The 14,561-nt window shown below is 40.5% G+C and overlaps 1 protein-coding gene across 1 annotated transcript in view; it reads left to right on the top strand.

The window, feature by feature from the left end:
• The window catches only part of taok3a (TAO kinase 3a), a 68,649-nt gene that overhangs the window by 32,945 nt on the left and 21,143 nt on the right, over positions 1 to 14,561 (top strand). Inside the window, 9 exon segments of the mRNA XM_044196554.1 lie at positions 1,632 to 1,868; positions 4,469 to 4,540; positions 5,186 to 5,287; positions 5,936 to 5,981; positions 7,044 to 7,140; positions 7,648 to 7,761; positions 8,926 to 9,017; positions 9,276 to 9,369; positions 11,738 to 11,819. Of these exon segments, the coding sequence (XP_044052489.1) occupies positions 1,737 to 1,868; positions 4,469 to 4,540; positions 5,186 to 5,287; positions 5,936 to 5,981; positions 7,044 to 7,140; positions 7,648 to 7,761; positions 8,926 to 9,017; positions 9,276 to 9,369; positions 11,738 to 11,819 (831 nt within the window). The 5' untranslated portion in view covers positions 1,632 to 1,736.

The raw sequence follows: 14,561 nt of genomic DNA, 5'->3' as shown, positions 1-14,561 counted from the left end.
ATCCCTAATTTTATAGTCACAACCTGAATTACCCCCTCACTGCCGCCACAAACCTTTTGGAATCAGTATTTTCTATTTTCTGAGGTAAATGATCACCCATGTCTTCCCCTCAACTCTACAGGGTAACAAATAACCAGCATCTCTTGATGTAGGCCTTCAACACACAACCACTGGCAGAATCGCTTTGAGCTGCTTTGAGCCAGTGTTATTGAGAATACGATGATGCTGAACCTTGAGGCCACACTGGAGACCTTGGGTGTTCTGCACCTCTCGTATTTTACAAATTCTTGGTAAATCTTGTTAAAAAAGATCATTGGATTTTACCAAACATAATGCAATGTGCATATATTTATAGCAAAATATAACAATTTCATTGAGATTGGGAGAAAAATGTTTTATCAGGATATTCACATTAATGTCATTGTTCAAGTTCCTCAATGAAATAGTGCAGAATCCCATACCTAAAGTATTCCCCCCCAAGCTTTCGAGGCTGCCATCTTTATGCATTTGGTGCCATGGAACAGAGGGCACAGGACTTTGCCTTTTAATACTGATATTTTTAGAGTGGGTGTGATGGCTTGGATCCCTTTAAGAGCAGGGGATTAGGATGATGCTGATGCTTAGTGTCTTGGCCTGGGTGCCTGCGTGTCTTGCTGCCTCTGCCTGTATGTCAGCTTGCTCTGTGTGGGGCTGGCCTTTGGAGCCAGATTTACTTGCTGCATCTGGTTGATGTGCACAGAGATTTCATGGTAGACAGAAAAAGAGAGAGAGAGAAACAGGAATGAGAGAGATGGGGTGTGTGTGTGTGTGTGTGTGTGTGTGTGTGCGTGTGTGCAAGTGTGTGATGCATGTGCAGCGAAGCTAACTGGAGCAGAGTGTCCAGAATGCGTACACGCTTGATGGCCTGGCTGCAGCCTTGTGATACAAAACATTTAGCATTAGTGTGTGTGTCTCCATGCACACAGGCAACTGTTACACTGTGTTCATGGGTGGAAATGATGCATAAGTGACTCAGCTTCAGCTGTCAAGTGTGTTGTGTGTGTGTGTGTGTGCGCGCATGTTTACGTGAGCAAGTGTGACTGTGACTTGGATGAACAGCAGGACTAGACAGCTCTTTTTTTCCTTTCTTATCACTTATCAACTGTCCATAAAACACACGAATGCAAACATTCATAGAAAAGCATGCGCGCGTGCACACACACATACACACATACACGTGGATATTCTTGGAAGGGACTGTGAAGTAACATTAGATCAAACAATGTCTGGGTGTTCCCAGGTATCAATGACCAACCTCAGTTGTGTGTGTGTGTGTGTTTGTGGGTGTGTGTCAGTGTAATTTAATGCTTTAGCATGCATGCTATCGGTTTAACTACATAGCAATTAATGTAACACTGATTATATTAATAGTAATTCACTCTACATCCTGTTCATAAAAGTTTTAATATTTGTTTTCTTGGGTCAGGGAGTGATGTGTTCAAGCTTTTCTGGCAACAGCTTAGTGTCAAATTTAAGAGGATCTACATAGTTAGCCTGAAGGAAACAAATGTCACAATCCTGTCCAGTGCAGTGCACAGCGATACAAATGTAATCAGCTTATCACCTGTCTTCTTCACGATTCTGTTTCTCAGGTCTAGCTGGCCAATGCCGGGCCCGTCGTGGACATCTGGTGGCGGTAGCAGCAGTAGTGTGTATGTGAGCGTGGTCCCCGGCGCCTAGCCCATGTCCAGCCCATAATGCCGTCGTCCACACGAAAAGGGGTGCCGAAGGACCCCGAGCTGGCCGACCTCTTCTTCAAAGATGACCCCGAGGACGTCTTCTGTGACCTGCACGAGATCGGACATGGCAGCTTTGGGGCTGTCTACTTTGTGAGTGCCAATTCATGATTGTATGTACATAGGCTTCCACAGGCCATGAAGGTTCTTGAAAGTCCTTAAAAGAGTTTTGAACATGGATTGAAGGACTTCATCTAAACTGGTATTTAACCGCTCCATAAATGTCCTCTGTTCGAAGAGATTAAAAAAATGGTTTTCAAGCTGTTGTCACGGCCATATTGTCAGGACAACAGCATGTTAACGATGGGCTGGACCATTATGTCCATTATGGATGAATATTAATACATAAATATAGTTTTGATTTATTTATTAACTAGTTACCCTACATATTCATTTTTTGATTCACATATTTGTACACGTTATAAGTGTAGCCTGCTACATTATGGCTCTTTGAATGCAATTAAGTGGAGCCAGATTCCCTCTTAGCACTTTCTCTGTAGCCTTTCTTATTAATCTCATCATCACTAATTACTCATCAAGCCTTTGATTCTAAAGCTGCATGGAGGGGGAGTTGAAAGCATGCCGCATCTCTCTGCTCTCTCTTCATTTCTTCTCCACTTCTCTCGTCTTCAGTTCATTCCTCTCCTCCAGATGCAGGGCTAGGGGCGATAAGCCTCCCCCCTCCCTCCTAAGACAGCTGTTTTCTTGGTATAGAAAAATAGACGCTGTCGATAATGGGGCAGGATTTTCTTGGCTGGCAGGCCTTTACGATCATCTTCTATCCCATGTCATTTACACACACACACACACACACACACACACACACACACACACACACACACACACACACACACACACACACACAGAGCCCCAATACATCACTAGTAGCCCTGGTGCCCATGTCCGTCTGGCTAACAGGCTCCAGTGTGTGTCTAAATCCTGCCCTGGTGCCAGCGCTGTGCTCACTGACACACTTATGCTGTCCGCATTACAACTGGTACACTGCTAGCTTTAGCTGTTGGTCAGAGCAGCTTTAGTGAAAGTAGTCCATGTTTTGTTTTTTCTTCAAAGTTTAAATAGTGAAATTACTGATCTACTAAGAAATATAAGAGGTTACATGTCTATATATAGCAAATAACACATTATGATGACATTTGTTATCATGCTAATATAAGAAAAAAAATGTAGAGAAATGCTATGTATATTGTGCAGCTTATTGATAATAATCGATGGCAAATCACATGAGCATATCAACTAGAAATCAATCAGAGCTTCTCCCATCTGGATTTTATCAGCTGGACACTAAGAGGATACAGACATTTTAGTAAGAAAATCTAAGTGAAACTGTAAAAGTGGAATTATTGATACACCCCCTTTCTTCTGCAAAGACAATGAGCCTGAATGTATTTCAATATTTCAGTGTTACATGATTTTTTTGTTCTCTCTTCTCTATAGCCATCTATCTGTACACTACACCGGAGGGAACGGCTATTATGCATGAACTGACAGTCAATCATAGGGATCAAATGAATCTGAAAAAGTCAAATGGGAATACTCTGTTGCCTGCTGTTACTGTAATTCCATTTGAATCTCAACATGAGATTCCCATTCATTTGTAAGTGGGATGAAGCCGAGATAAGGGCTTAGGCTGAGCTACAGCGTAGCTGTCCATAAGGCCAAATGCCTTTTGAGGTTAACACCACAGGTTTAGCATGGGCATGTGGATGTGCACAGACAACGCAAACAACTACAGTAGCTGCAGAATAATTACACATCACTTACCTGCGGGCTTCCCCTAATCACGTTGTTGAGTGCTTTGATCAGGAGGAAATTTGTTTAAATTGAAATGTTACTGCCGTACCTCTCTGTTGTAGATGTATTGCTTTGTGCATGGATCATGATGTTGTGCATGCATTGAATTTATCCGGCTAACTTGGATCACCCTTAAGACATTACATGAGTTGGTAACACTTTACTTTATGTAGCATTTAGCATTCATGAGTAGTATATAAACATTTAATAGATGGTTTATAACACACTATAGTGTATTTGTAAATGTTAACGTATTTGTCAACAACTTCAACTCCTTCTATAGGCATGACCAAAGACAATAAAGTAAAATTCAGTCGTTGTTGATGTATTGTACTTTAATAAAACACTTAAAATATCCTTATATTATAAACCATTTATTAAATGTTTATATAATGCTTATAGATGCTAAATGGGTGGGTTAAAGTAAAGCATTACTGTCCAATGAAAACTCATTCTTTTGTAATTCAAAGAATCTTTTTCCTTGCCGTAACACTCTGTTAGTACATACTGTTCAATACTGCATGTGATGCTTTTGTAATGTTATAGTTTTACATTTTTAACAGAAAGCCATAAGTAGTTACCCTGCTTAATCAGGAATATGGAGCGTTCTAAAGTAATTTAACATACAACAATTAAATTATTTTTCTAACCAGTGTGTTAGCTCTTTACAGTGTGTTGTATCAATGTGTGTCAGTTTTTAAGTTATTAATGCCAGATTTTTTTTTTATAGAGTGTTATGGCCAGGGGACCAAAACAAAACTTGAATTCCTGTGATGTCTTGTGAGAGGTTTACTGTATGTGTGTTTGTAAGAGTTGTCTTGTGTTTTTAGACTTCAAATTTCAAGACTTTACTAGAATCTAATCTTTGTTTTCTTCTCCAGGCACGTAACTCCTACTCCAACGAGGTGGTGGCCATCAAAAAGATGTCCTATAATGGCAAGCAGACTACCGAAGTAAGAGAGACTATCAGACACAGGAGACATGCCAGACTTTGCCTTCAAAACCAAGTTGCCACTGTAAATGGATCACCACAATTTGGTGGTTGTCTCTGAACCATATCTCAAGCTCAAAGTCAAGTGGGCATTTGGTTAGGCCGCAGTCAGATAACATTTATTTCTCTTGCTCTGGCAAAAAAATAAAGTGAAAATAATTTAATTACTCACCACCAGATGCAAAGTTTGGAACAAACATGTCCCTCCCTCCGTGGTTTAGTAAACCACCTTCTTTTCATAAACCTGTGAGTGATGGTTTTATGTGAGGGCTCTTGCATGACATTGTCAGACTGTTCCTAACTAGCTGAGGCTTTTGGTTGCTATATCAACTCTTTTGGTAAGCAGAGAGCTAGCTTTCTTTTTTTTTTTTGTATTTTATTACTCTGTTTATTATTTATGTTAGTCCAGTGCTATTAAAAAAACTTTCCTGTCTGTCTATATACAAAGGTAATAGATGTATAAAAGCCATAATACCTGTGTGAGTGGTTACTACAGTGAGGCCAGCTGCGCCACTGCAATCAAAGTCACAGCAATGCCCACTTAAGTGTTACTGTGATTGTACCTGTAATGTGTAACCATCTGTGTGTCTGAATTTGTTTTGGACAGAAGTGGCAGGACATCATTAAGGAGGTCAAGTTTTTGGGACAGCTGCGACACCCAAACACAATCGAGTACAAAGGCTGCTACTTGAAAGACAACACTGCCTGGGTTTGTGGATCCTTCACATCTCTTTTTGTCCTCGTTCCCCTCTTTGTTTCAGTCTTGCAGCATTGTTAGTTTATCTTTTTCTTCCCATCCTCTTTGTCTGATTATTTTCCTCTGTCTTTGTTTCTTTTAGTCTCCTACTAGTCTGACTCACAGGAAGTAGGCTGTGGGTATAAGCCTGCCATTGGCCGACTATTTCAGTCGGCGTTCTCCTCCCCTTCCGCTATCTGTGTGTTACCGTTTTGCAAGGGCACCGTTGCTGCATCCTGGGCTTAGCGCCGCCCAAGACGATTGTGATTGGTTTAAAGAAGTACAGACAAGCCAGAGCGTTTTTTACTCCTATACCAGAATGATAATAGATTCAGCCAGACCTTTTTCCAGTGCTGGCACAGCGCAAAAATGAAGTGTAGACATAGGTCTGGCTATACAAGACTACTCTCCTACTGACTGTGTTTTCCCACTGCCTACTTCTGTTTCTCTGAATATATTGTAATCAGTACCACCTCCATTGGAGACATCATAATGTGATCAGTTTGCAATAGAGAAAGTTTTCACAAACTTTACCTGAAGCTTTGTATTCAGGATATTTTATGATGGAGCGCACACCATGTGAATGATTAGTTATTCAGCTGTAACTGTATTCTGTTTCAGCTGGTGATGGAGTACTGCCTGGGCTCCGCATCAGATTTATTAGAGGGTAAGTGTATTTATTAATGTATCAGAGTGTTTATCCTAACATTTTTCCAAGAAGCCACTACCCCCGGCCAAGAAATAGTCTCAAACCCCCCCCATAAAACAAAGACTTGTTGTTTTTACATTTGGGTTATTGTATGGATTAAACAAACGAGATATAATGTGGTAGTTAGTGAGCTTTAGAGGTGCTGGTAGGTTTTTTGTTACCTTTTGTTACAGAACCAGGCTAGCTGTTTTCCCCCTGTTTTCTGTTGTCAGTCTAAGCTAACAGATGTAGAAGTGGTCACTCTAGGCAAGAAAGAGTAAAAAGCATAATTCCCAAAATGTCAAACTATCCCTTTAAAGATCTTATAGTATTTGAGTATGTGACCGCTGAAATCAGACCAGTTTGAGGTAGTGATGGCTTTATGACCTTAGTTCATGAGGTTTTGCTAGACTCTCTAGACATGAGGAATTGCCTGCTATCAGATGGCTGCATTAATCTCTTAAACCCATAAAACCACATGTTCTTTGGTTGTTTCCTGTGGTTATTTGTTATCATTTTAGACATGTGAACCTTTCTTAAAAAAATACCAGAACAATGACCTTCATACATGCTGGGGGTCAATCACTGCTGTAATATCTACGAGTAGCTTCCTGGAGCAAGATAATACAATGTAAATGTAGAATCTACTCGCTTGTAACTGAATTTAACATGTTTATGTGGTCTGACCTGTGATGTTACATTGAGCACTTTTGATTCATAAGATGTATACAGATGGAGGACCACATCTGTGTTACTTAGATTTGGTTTCTAGCTTAACTACTTTTTCTAAAGACCAAATAACATTTTCCTGTTCTCAAAGCTTGAACCTCCTTCACTGTTTACCCTCTTAGCATTTCTGACCTGAAAAACTGTTCTGTTATTTTTATGCACCTGTGTGTGTACTCATCACTGATGTAGATACACAGACATGACAGTTGGCCTGCTTTTGGGACTTTAGCCTTCATGAAATTTCTCAGTAATAGTGACTTGTTACCTTTAGAGGGTTCCTACTTATTTCCACTGTACTTAATTCTCCCGAAGTTCATAAGAAACCACTCCAAGAGATGGAAATTGCTGCCATTACCCACGGTGCCTTGCTAGGACTGGCTTACCTACATTCCCATAATATGATTCACAGGTGAGTCAGTTTCTTTCCCTTCTGCAAACATTTCCCAACAGGACCATACAGTGACTTTAGCAAAAACATGATAAGATGAGATGAGGGACACTCATGTTCTCCCTTTATTGCAGCATTTACTAATTAGGCTGTAAAACCTCATGTCTGTACTTATGTTTCATCCTTGTTGAACATTGCTGTGTGGAGGTAACCACCCTCCTGTCTCTCTGGTGTCCACAGTATTATCTTTTATGGTAGACAATATGATTTGCCTCCAACAATGACACTGTATCAATCCTTTTGACTGTTTTGTGTCATCACAGGTCTCATTGCAGAAATAAAAAAATGACATAAAACCCATTTAAATGAACGTATCTATCTATCTACACATCTATAAAGACACCATACCAGTGACCAGTTTGTCAATATCGAGGGAAAAGCATAATGCATAATAGATCCTTGGAACTGATATGGTGTCTCTTGGCTGCTATGCCTATATCTTCTCTTCATCCCCCTCTCCCCATCCAGAGATGTGAAAGCTGGTAACATTCTGCTGACTGAGCTGGGTCAGGTCAAGCTGGCCGACTTTGGCTCTGCCTCCATTGCCTCACCTGCCAACTCCTTTGTCGGAACACCTTACTGGTCAGTATACACAAGACTACATATGGTAGAGCACAACACAGGACTACATGTCCTAAGAAGACCAACATGAACTAGAATATTTTTTGTTAGTGTGTTTCTTTAGTGTCTGCTTGCTTTTGCACATAAATGACAATTGTTTTGCACAAGTTATCGGCTTTTAGGGCTTTTGTTGTTTGTTTTTGCAGTGTTGTTGCCATCATGCTGTCAGTGAGTTTTGAATTTTGACACCTGAAGCCAATCTCATAAATGCTAGGAATTTTTGTTGGCACACAGACATGTATTACTCTAGAGCCCTCAGACATGCACCACGTTAAATGTGATGACAATTTACGTGTTGGTCATTTGTCTGAATTAAGCGCCTGAGTCACTTTTACATAAGTCACAACAGCAATTTTAGGTCGGACAAAATTATACTAATAAATGATGAAAGTCGTGAAAAATATAATTAGGGAGAGGAGAGGGGTGAGTATGCCTCACGCTCAAGATACAGCCTGTGAGAGAACTGACAACACTTTTCCTCATTCATATCAATAGTTTTCAACCCACCGCTGTTCTCCAGCAGTGACCGCGCTCCCTCTTGCACACCAGATGCCAAATGTTGTGCTAGCATTGTGGCTCTTTCTGTAATAGTTCTGTCATAACTGAAAGGAACATTTATGTATTTAAACCTTTTGTCTGAATGACAAAAAGACTTTTAACAACTTGATGAGGCCAACAATGTTACATAATCCATATCTGAAAAGAACTTTGTTTATATATGTATTTATATTGTTACAGAAGCAGCTGTAATGCCCTCTGTTGTTTGCCTCTCATAGAGAAAACATCAGCTCTACCTTACCCACCATAATACTCACTCACACACTTCATGTAGCTTTGAAAATCATCACAAACAGCTGGACCAGTGTCGGACTCTCGTGATGCGGAGTTTCTCAGTCGTCATGTTAAATTCACTCACTCGCTCACACACACACAAAAGCACAGAAGCACACATATATTCCAAAAACTGTGCTGTCATCACAGCATACCAGAGTCTTTAAAAGCTTTGAAAGGCTTAGCAGATTATAACATTTTCATGAATTTCCCCCCATACTTAATAAACTGTGTGTGTGTGTGTGTGTGTGTGTGTGTGTGTGCGCATCTGCACGTGTGTCTCTCTGTCCTTAGGATGGCCCCAGAAGTGATCCTAGCCATGGACGAGGGTCAGTACGAGGGGAAAGTGGACATCTGGTCCCTGGGGATCACCTGTATTGAACTGGGTGAGCATACATCTACCTACTGGTCAAATAATGCATTTATAAGCTCATACAGTCAGAACTTCAACTGATTTAAGCTGATTAAAAATGATTCTTGAAACAGGAGGACAAAAAACAAACAAAACATTTGTTCCTGCATGACTTTAAGACTTTGAATCTGTCTCTTTCGAGGAGAAGCTGATTGGTGATTGTGAAAACTTTGGCACTGAAACATCACTCTTCTCCATCTATCGCTGACTCTCCCATCTTTTCTTATTTTAGCGGAGCGTAAACCCCCCTTGTTCAACATGAATGCCATGAGTGCCTTATATCACATCGCACAGAACGACTCTCCCACGCTACAGTCCAATGAGTGGTGAGTTGAAAACATACCTCCCTTTTTGTTTTGTTTTTCAGTTTTTAAAAAAATCTTTTAATTAAATAACCATAGTCTTTGCAGAATGCTGTCCAATATGTAATCAGTCACAAAAACTTGTAATTTTATTGAACTAAGAAAATGGCCACAAACCAAAAAAATCCAGTGAAACTGCTGATACAGTACTTCCAGTCAACTGTGATTATTAAAGTCCAATCCGATCTGGGCCCAGTTAGGGTAAGACATCCCTGTGTTAATCTGCCCGACCTGTGATCCCTGCAACGGGCTTTGTGCAAGGTCACACTCTGAGTCTCTTATGTAATTACCTGGGAAACCTCTACCAAAGAAATACTGTGTAACTATCCACGCCATTGATGCTGGGGCTATAAGTTGTATTTTAATGTATATCAACATCAAAACAAAGCAGTGTGATTATTCAAATATTATTCTAGTAGTTAAAACTCTCATTTTTTTGTTTGCCATACTAACTAGGGTGTTTCTTTGTACACAGACTCAGTGTGTTAAACATATTATGGGAAAACAGCCCGCCTTGTGCAATACTTTATGCTGCTCTCAGCCTCACAGCTTATGATTGTAGATTTTAATAGAACCTCCAGAGACTGTCCTTCCAGACATCAAAAAACTTAAAGCAATTAAATTTGGGCCAGCAGGTTTTAAACAGCTCTTTGCTGTGTCTTTGAAAAAGGTTGCACACACACTGTGGGTGAGATGCTGTTGCAGTTAGTTGTCCTACTGGATATCATCATGAAATATGACATGGTCATGTTTAGTTAACTCATAAATTAAGAAACTGTATGTGAAATTGTTGATTTCTGCTGATACAGATTGTCTCTGTGCCTGTTCATATACTTTTCATGTAAAGAAATAAAACTGATTGGTTCTTTGTCAAAAACATTCATAACATCATGAGTGTTTATTGTTGCTTGGAGGAGGACTCCATTTTAAGAAGATTCATTGTTTCATAAACAATAGCATGTTAATACTTACTGTATACTCTACGCTATATAACTAACCAGTAAATATTCCATGCACACATACAGTATCCTTTATGTTAGCTAGTTGACACATTAATATACATCATATACCATACTAGTTACCTAGTTAATACGTAATTATTTTACATGCACATGTACTCAGTATGAGCTTGAACAAACCTGGAGATATATTATCAATATTTATCAGTATAAATGTATAGAGAAGTAGGTTATCTCAATTGGCAAAAAAAAGATGTAAAAGGATACTAGCAGGAAATTAGCGAGGCAGCAAATATTCCACCGTTCCTCTGAGTTGCTGTAGCCGCTGCTCACTTTGCATGTGAGGTGCGATTCTCATGGGGGAAACAATACTCATCAAATATCAGCCAAGGCCAAGGCGAGAAGCTGAATGTTGCTCTCTACTTGCCTCAGAGCAGCCTGAAGGCATCAGTGGTCTTCCTTTGCCTACCATCCAAGCTTTCAATTAAAACATGTTTACACCTTAAGAGTGCATATATCGTGGGCTCTGTCTGACAAAGAGCAAGTCATCAAAAACATGAGGCGGGGGAGTCTTAAGTTAGAATTTGCTGCTTATGACATGCATGGAGGACGCCTGGTATAAAATTAGCGTTGGTTTCTAGCATCGCGCTGAGGCAAGCGATTGTGTGGGGCGCAGGGTTGTGGTATTTTTGGAGGAGCTCCAGCGGCCCGAGGCATTAGCAACATCCCGCCAGATGAGATGAGTAGAGACATCAGCTCCATAGTGTAACTTCAGTACACATGCACAAGGCCACACTGTATACACATTGGCATGACATACTCATGTGCACTCATGGACCTTGGTTAACCACAGAGGGCACTGAGGTTGAGGAGGAGCTTGGTGGTGTATAGGTGCACTTACTGACCCTACAATGACCCTGAATGTGCATATTGACTACGAAAATCTTAAATAGCACCACAGGCTACTTTATCTTAATGACCCAAAGCAGCAACCCAAACACACGGTGTTACATATACTGTGTTATCATGAACATATTTCTAGATCGGAGTCAGTGGCACGGTGTTCCACAGCTCCAGTGGCCTATATTTTTATTGCTCCACATTACATAATCCATATATGGTTCATATATGGGGCTACACTAAGAGATTATATAGGATTGATGGTTTAATTCATTGATATGATAAACACAGCACAACAGAAGAAGAGATTACTCATCAAGTTAGATTAGGCATTGACAGTGAGTACAGTAGTTGTCATTAGATCAGTATCATTATATTGTCACTGCTATTTCTGCTTAAATTATTCTGATTTTAAATATGTTTGACTGAGAAGGGGAATCGCTGACCTCTATCTTACTGTCCTCTTTACCCAGGTCTGACCCCTTCCGGAGCTTTGTCGACTACTGCCTACTGAAAATTCCTCAGGACAGACCCTCGTCAGGGGAGCTGCTACGAGTGAGTGGGCTTCCTCTGTAATCCTTCCAGCTGTGACCTCACTTCCTGTCTCAGTCAGTCCCTGAGCCTTGTGGATGAGTCATTCCCACCCACCCACGGCTCCCTAATACGCAAGCATATACAGTGTCTTCTTCAAGCACAGGAATCAAGCACCCCGCTGAGAATGGCTTATTCTTTCTCTTTTTTTTCTTTGTTGTAACTCTGCTTCCTGTACTGCTCCTTGTAGCCATGGTCCTTAAGGGCTCCGTAGAACTGTGTTTATTTGCTGCTTTCACATTAGTTCTTTTATTTGGGTCCAACTGGTATGTGTTTTTCCAAATGCTGGTGCTGCCCATTATTCATGCAGTTATTCAATGTCCATTTGTTTTTTACATGCCAGAATTACAGATTTGTAAAATAAGAAGCATTCAGGCATTTCCTCATTCTTGACAGATTGGAAAGTTACTTTCCTTTTTTAAATCGTATTTTTTAGGCATTTTATGCCTTTTTTTGATAGTTAGAAGGTAGAGAGATGACAGGAAATGAGGGGGGAGAGAGATGGGGTTAGGACATGCAACAAAAGTCCCAGGGTGGAGACTGGGGATGTTAGGGTTCATGGTTGGTGCCTTAAACCCTAGGCCACCAGTGTGCCCTGTTCTTTTCCTTTTTCTACAACTTTTAGATCGTTTTTACAAAAAAATATTATCAAAAGGTCGACTTAGTTGGACCTTTCTGAAGTTTGGGGGGGTGCAGCTGCAAGTCAAAGTGTAAAAATGCAGTTGCAAGTCAGCCTTTATAATTCCATTTTTTTTAGCATCCTGTTAGCATCCTGCCCCACAAAATCACAATGAACTTACATGATGTTAATCCATGTATGTTCATTGTGTTTCCCTGTAATTGAGGAGTAGATCTTTTTGTTTGTGTGACAGGTAATCCTATTGGCCCACTAAGAGTTTTATGTTCTTGGTGATCACGCTCAACAGTGCAGGAGCTCGAGCAGGAGTTTTCACACCTGCCTGACCTTAGGGAGGATGAAGGGAATGTTAGAGGTGAGGTAGCCGTTAAATAAGGGGCTCTGGACTGTCGTCTGGATAGGATCGACGTTTAACCTGGAATTCACTCTTCCCAACACCCCTGACCCAAATCCTGGCCGAAAAACCATTAAACAGGGATAAGTACCAGACTTTGGATCAGTGTCGAAGGGGCTGCTTTATAGTGAAGAGCTTGCGGGGGGGGGGGATGTTAGCTTATGATTAATACCCCCCTTTCTCTTCACACACACAAAACCACACATCTTCAGTACACACACACACACACACACACACACACACACACACACACACACACAGAGGCACACGCCCCTCCAAGCTCTTTAAAGGAGAAATCAGGTCACTAATCTGGAGGCCTTGAGCTATCAGTGTTCTGGCTTCAGGTTAAACACACACTCTCCCTGTATACCTCATTTAGAGTAATAGTAATTATATACATAATGAAATAATAACCTCTCAGTGACCTCCCATAAGTACCCACCGTTTAAGCAAAAAATACTCTGTTGAACTGTTAAAAATAGTTCTAAGTGTCTGCTGGCTCCAGCTATATATTTACTGTACAGATGTAAGAGCAGTATCAATCGTCTCATCTAACTCTCGGCAAGAAAGATAATTAACGTACTTCCCAATATGTCTAACTATTCTTTTAATACATCAAGCATGTTAGTCTTGCTCTCTTGGGATTCTCACTACTGCTACTGTAATTGCAGGAGAAGTAAACGAGATGGACTAAAGCGTAAAGTAAATCTGTGAGGATGGATTGGTACTTCTGATAGAAGAAGCTGGTGATGCTACAGTGTACAGACAGGGAAGGGACTGAAGATGCTGTGGAATTGCTGTCGCTTCTTCTTAACACTAACCTTATAATGAGGAAGAATCCTGGAGATAACTTCTCGCTGGTCGATGGGACGGGGGTGGCCAACCACCCACACTCTGGTGTAGGTCCGTCAGAAAACGGGACAAATCACTCTCATCTCTATTTTCAGAGCGTGATGTCATTCCCCTGTGTCCTGACTAACCCATTACACCAGCATCTGTCACATGGAGAGGAAGGTGTGCAGAGAAAGCGAGCTGGAAATTTATATATATATCTATATTTATATATATATAGATATATATATCTCACATTTTTGATGCATCATTTATATTTTAGTCCTGTACTCTGAGGTTGCAGATACATCATATATATTTTAGCCCTATATTCTGAGGTTGCATACATTACAGCCATATAAGCACACAATATTTTTAATGAATGAGAGTGACTAAGAGGTGTGTGTGTGGGGGGTGCGGGGTGGATGGAAGCGCAGGGGAGAGAAGATGTTGTGTTTTATTTTCATCTTGATACTAAAAAGTACACAAATTTTAAAAACAACAACAAAAAAAACCCCACATACATCTTCACCACCACCACCACCACCATACCCACCTTAGCCAACCACCACCAGCCTCACCCACCCTCTCTGACCTTCGTTATGTAACACAAAATAAATAATCACATAAATGCATAATGCCCCGACCTCCACCAAATTACACCTCCATCAGATTACAGAAGGGTTGGTTCCTTACAGTAGAACTGGTCACAGCTTAGAAATGTGATTTAAATGAGTTACACCAGACAGTTTAGTGTAAAAGTGTGTTAGAAAATATTATTAAATAATCCTATTTTTATAAAGAAAATCTGACCTTTTGTGTAATTTTAATGTTGCAGGGATTT

This window comes from Siniperca chuatsi, linkage group LG5 (assembly GCF_020085105.1).
Source record: "Siniperca chuatsi isolate FFG_IHB_CAS linkage group LG5, ASM2008510v1, whole genome shotgun sequence".
Lineage (NCBI taxonomy): Eukaryota > Metazoa > Chordata > Actinopteri > Centrarchiformes > Sinipercidae > Siniperca > Siniperca chuatsi.
This window is presented reverse-complemented; position numbering and strand designations above follow the sequence as displayed.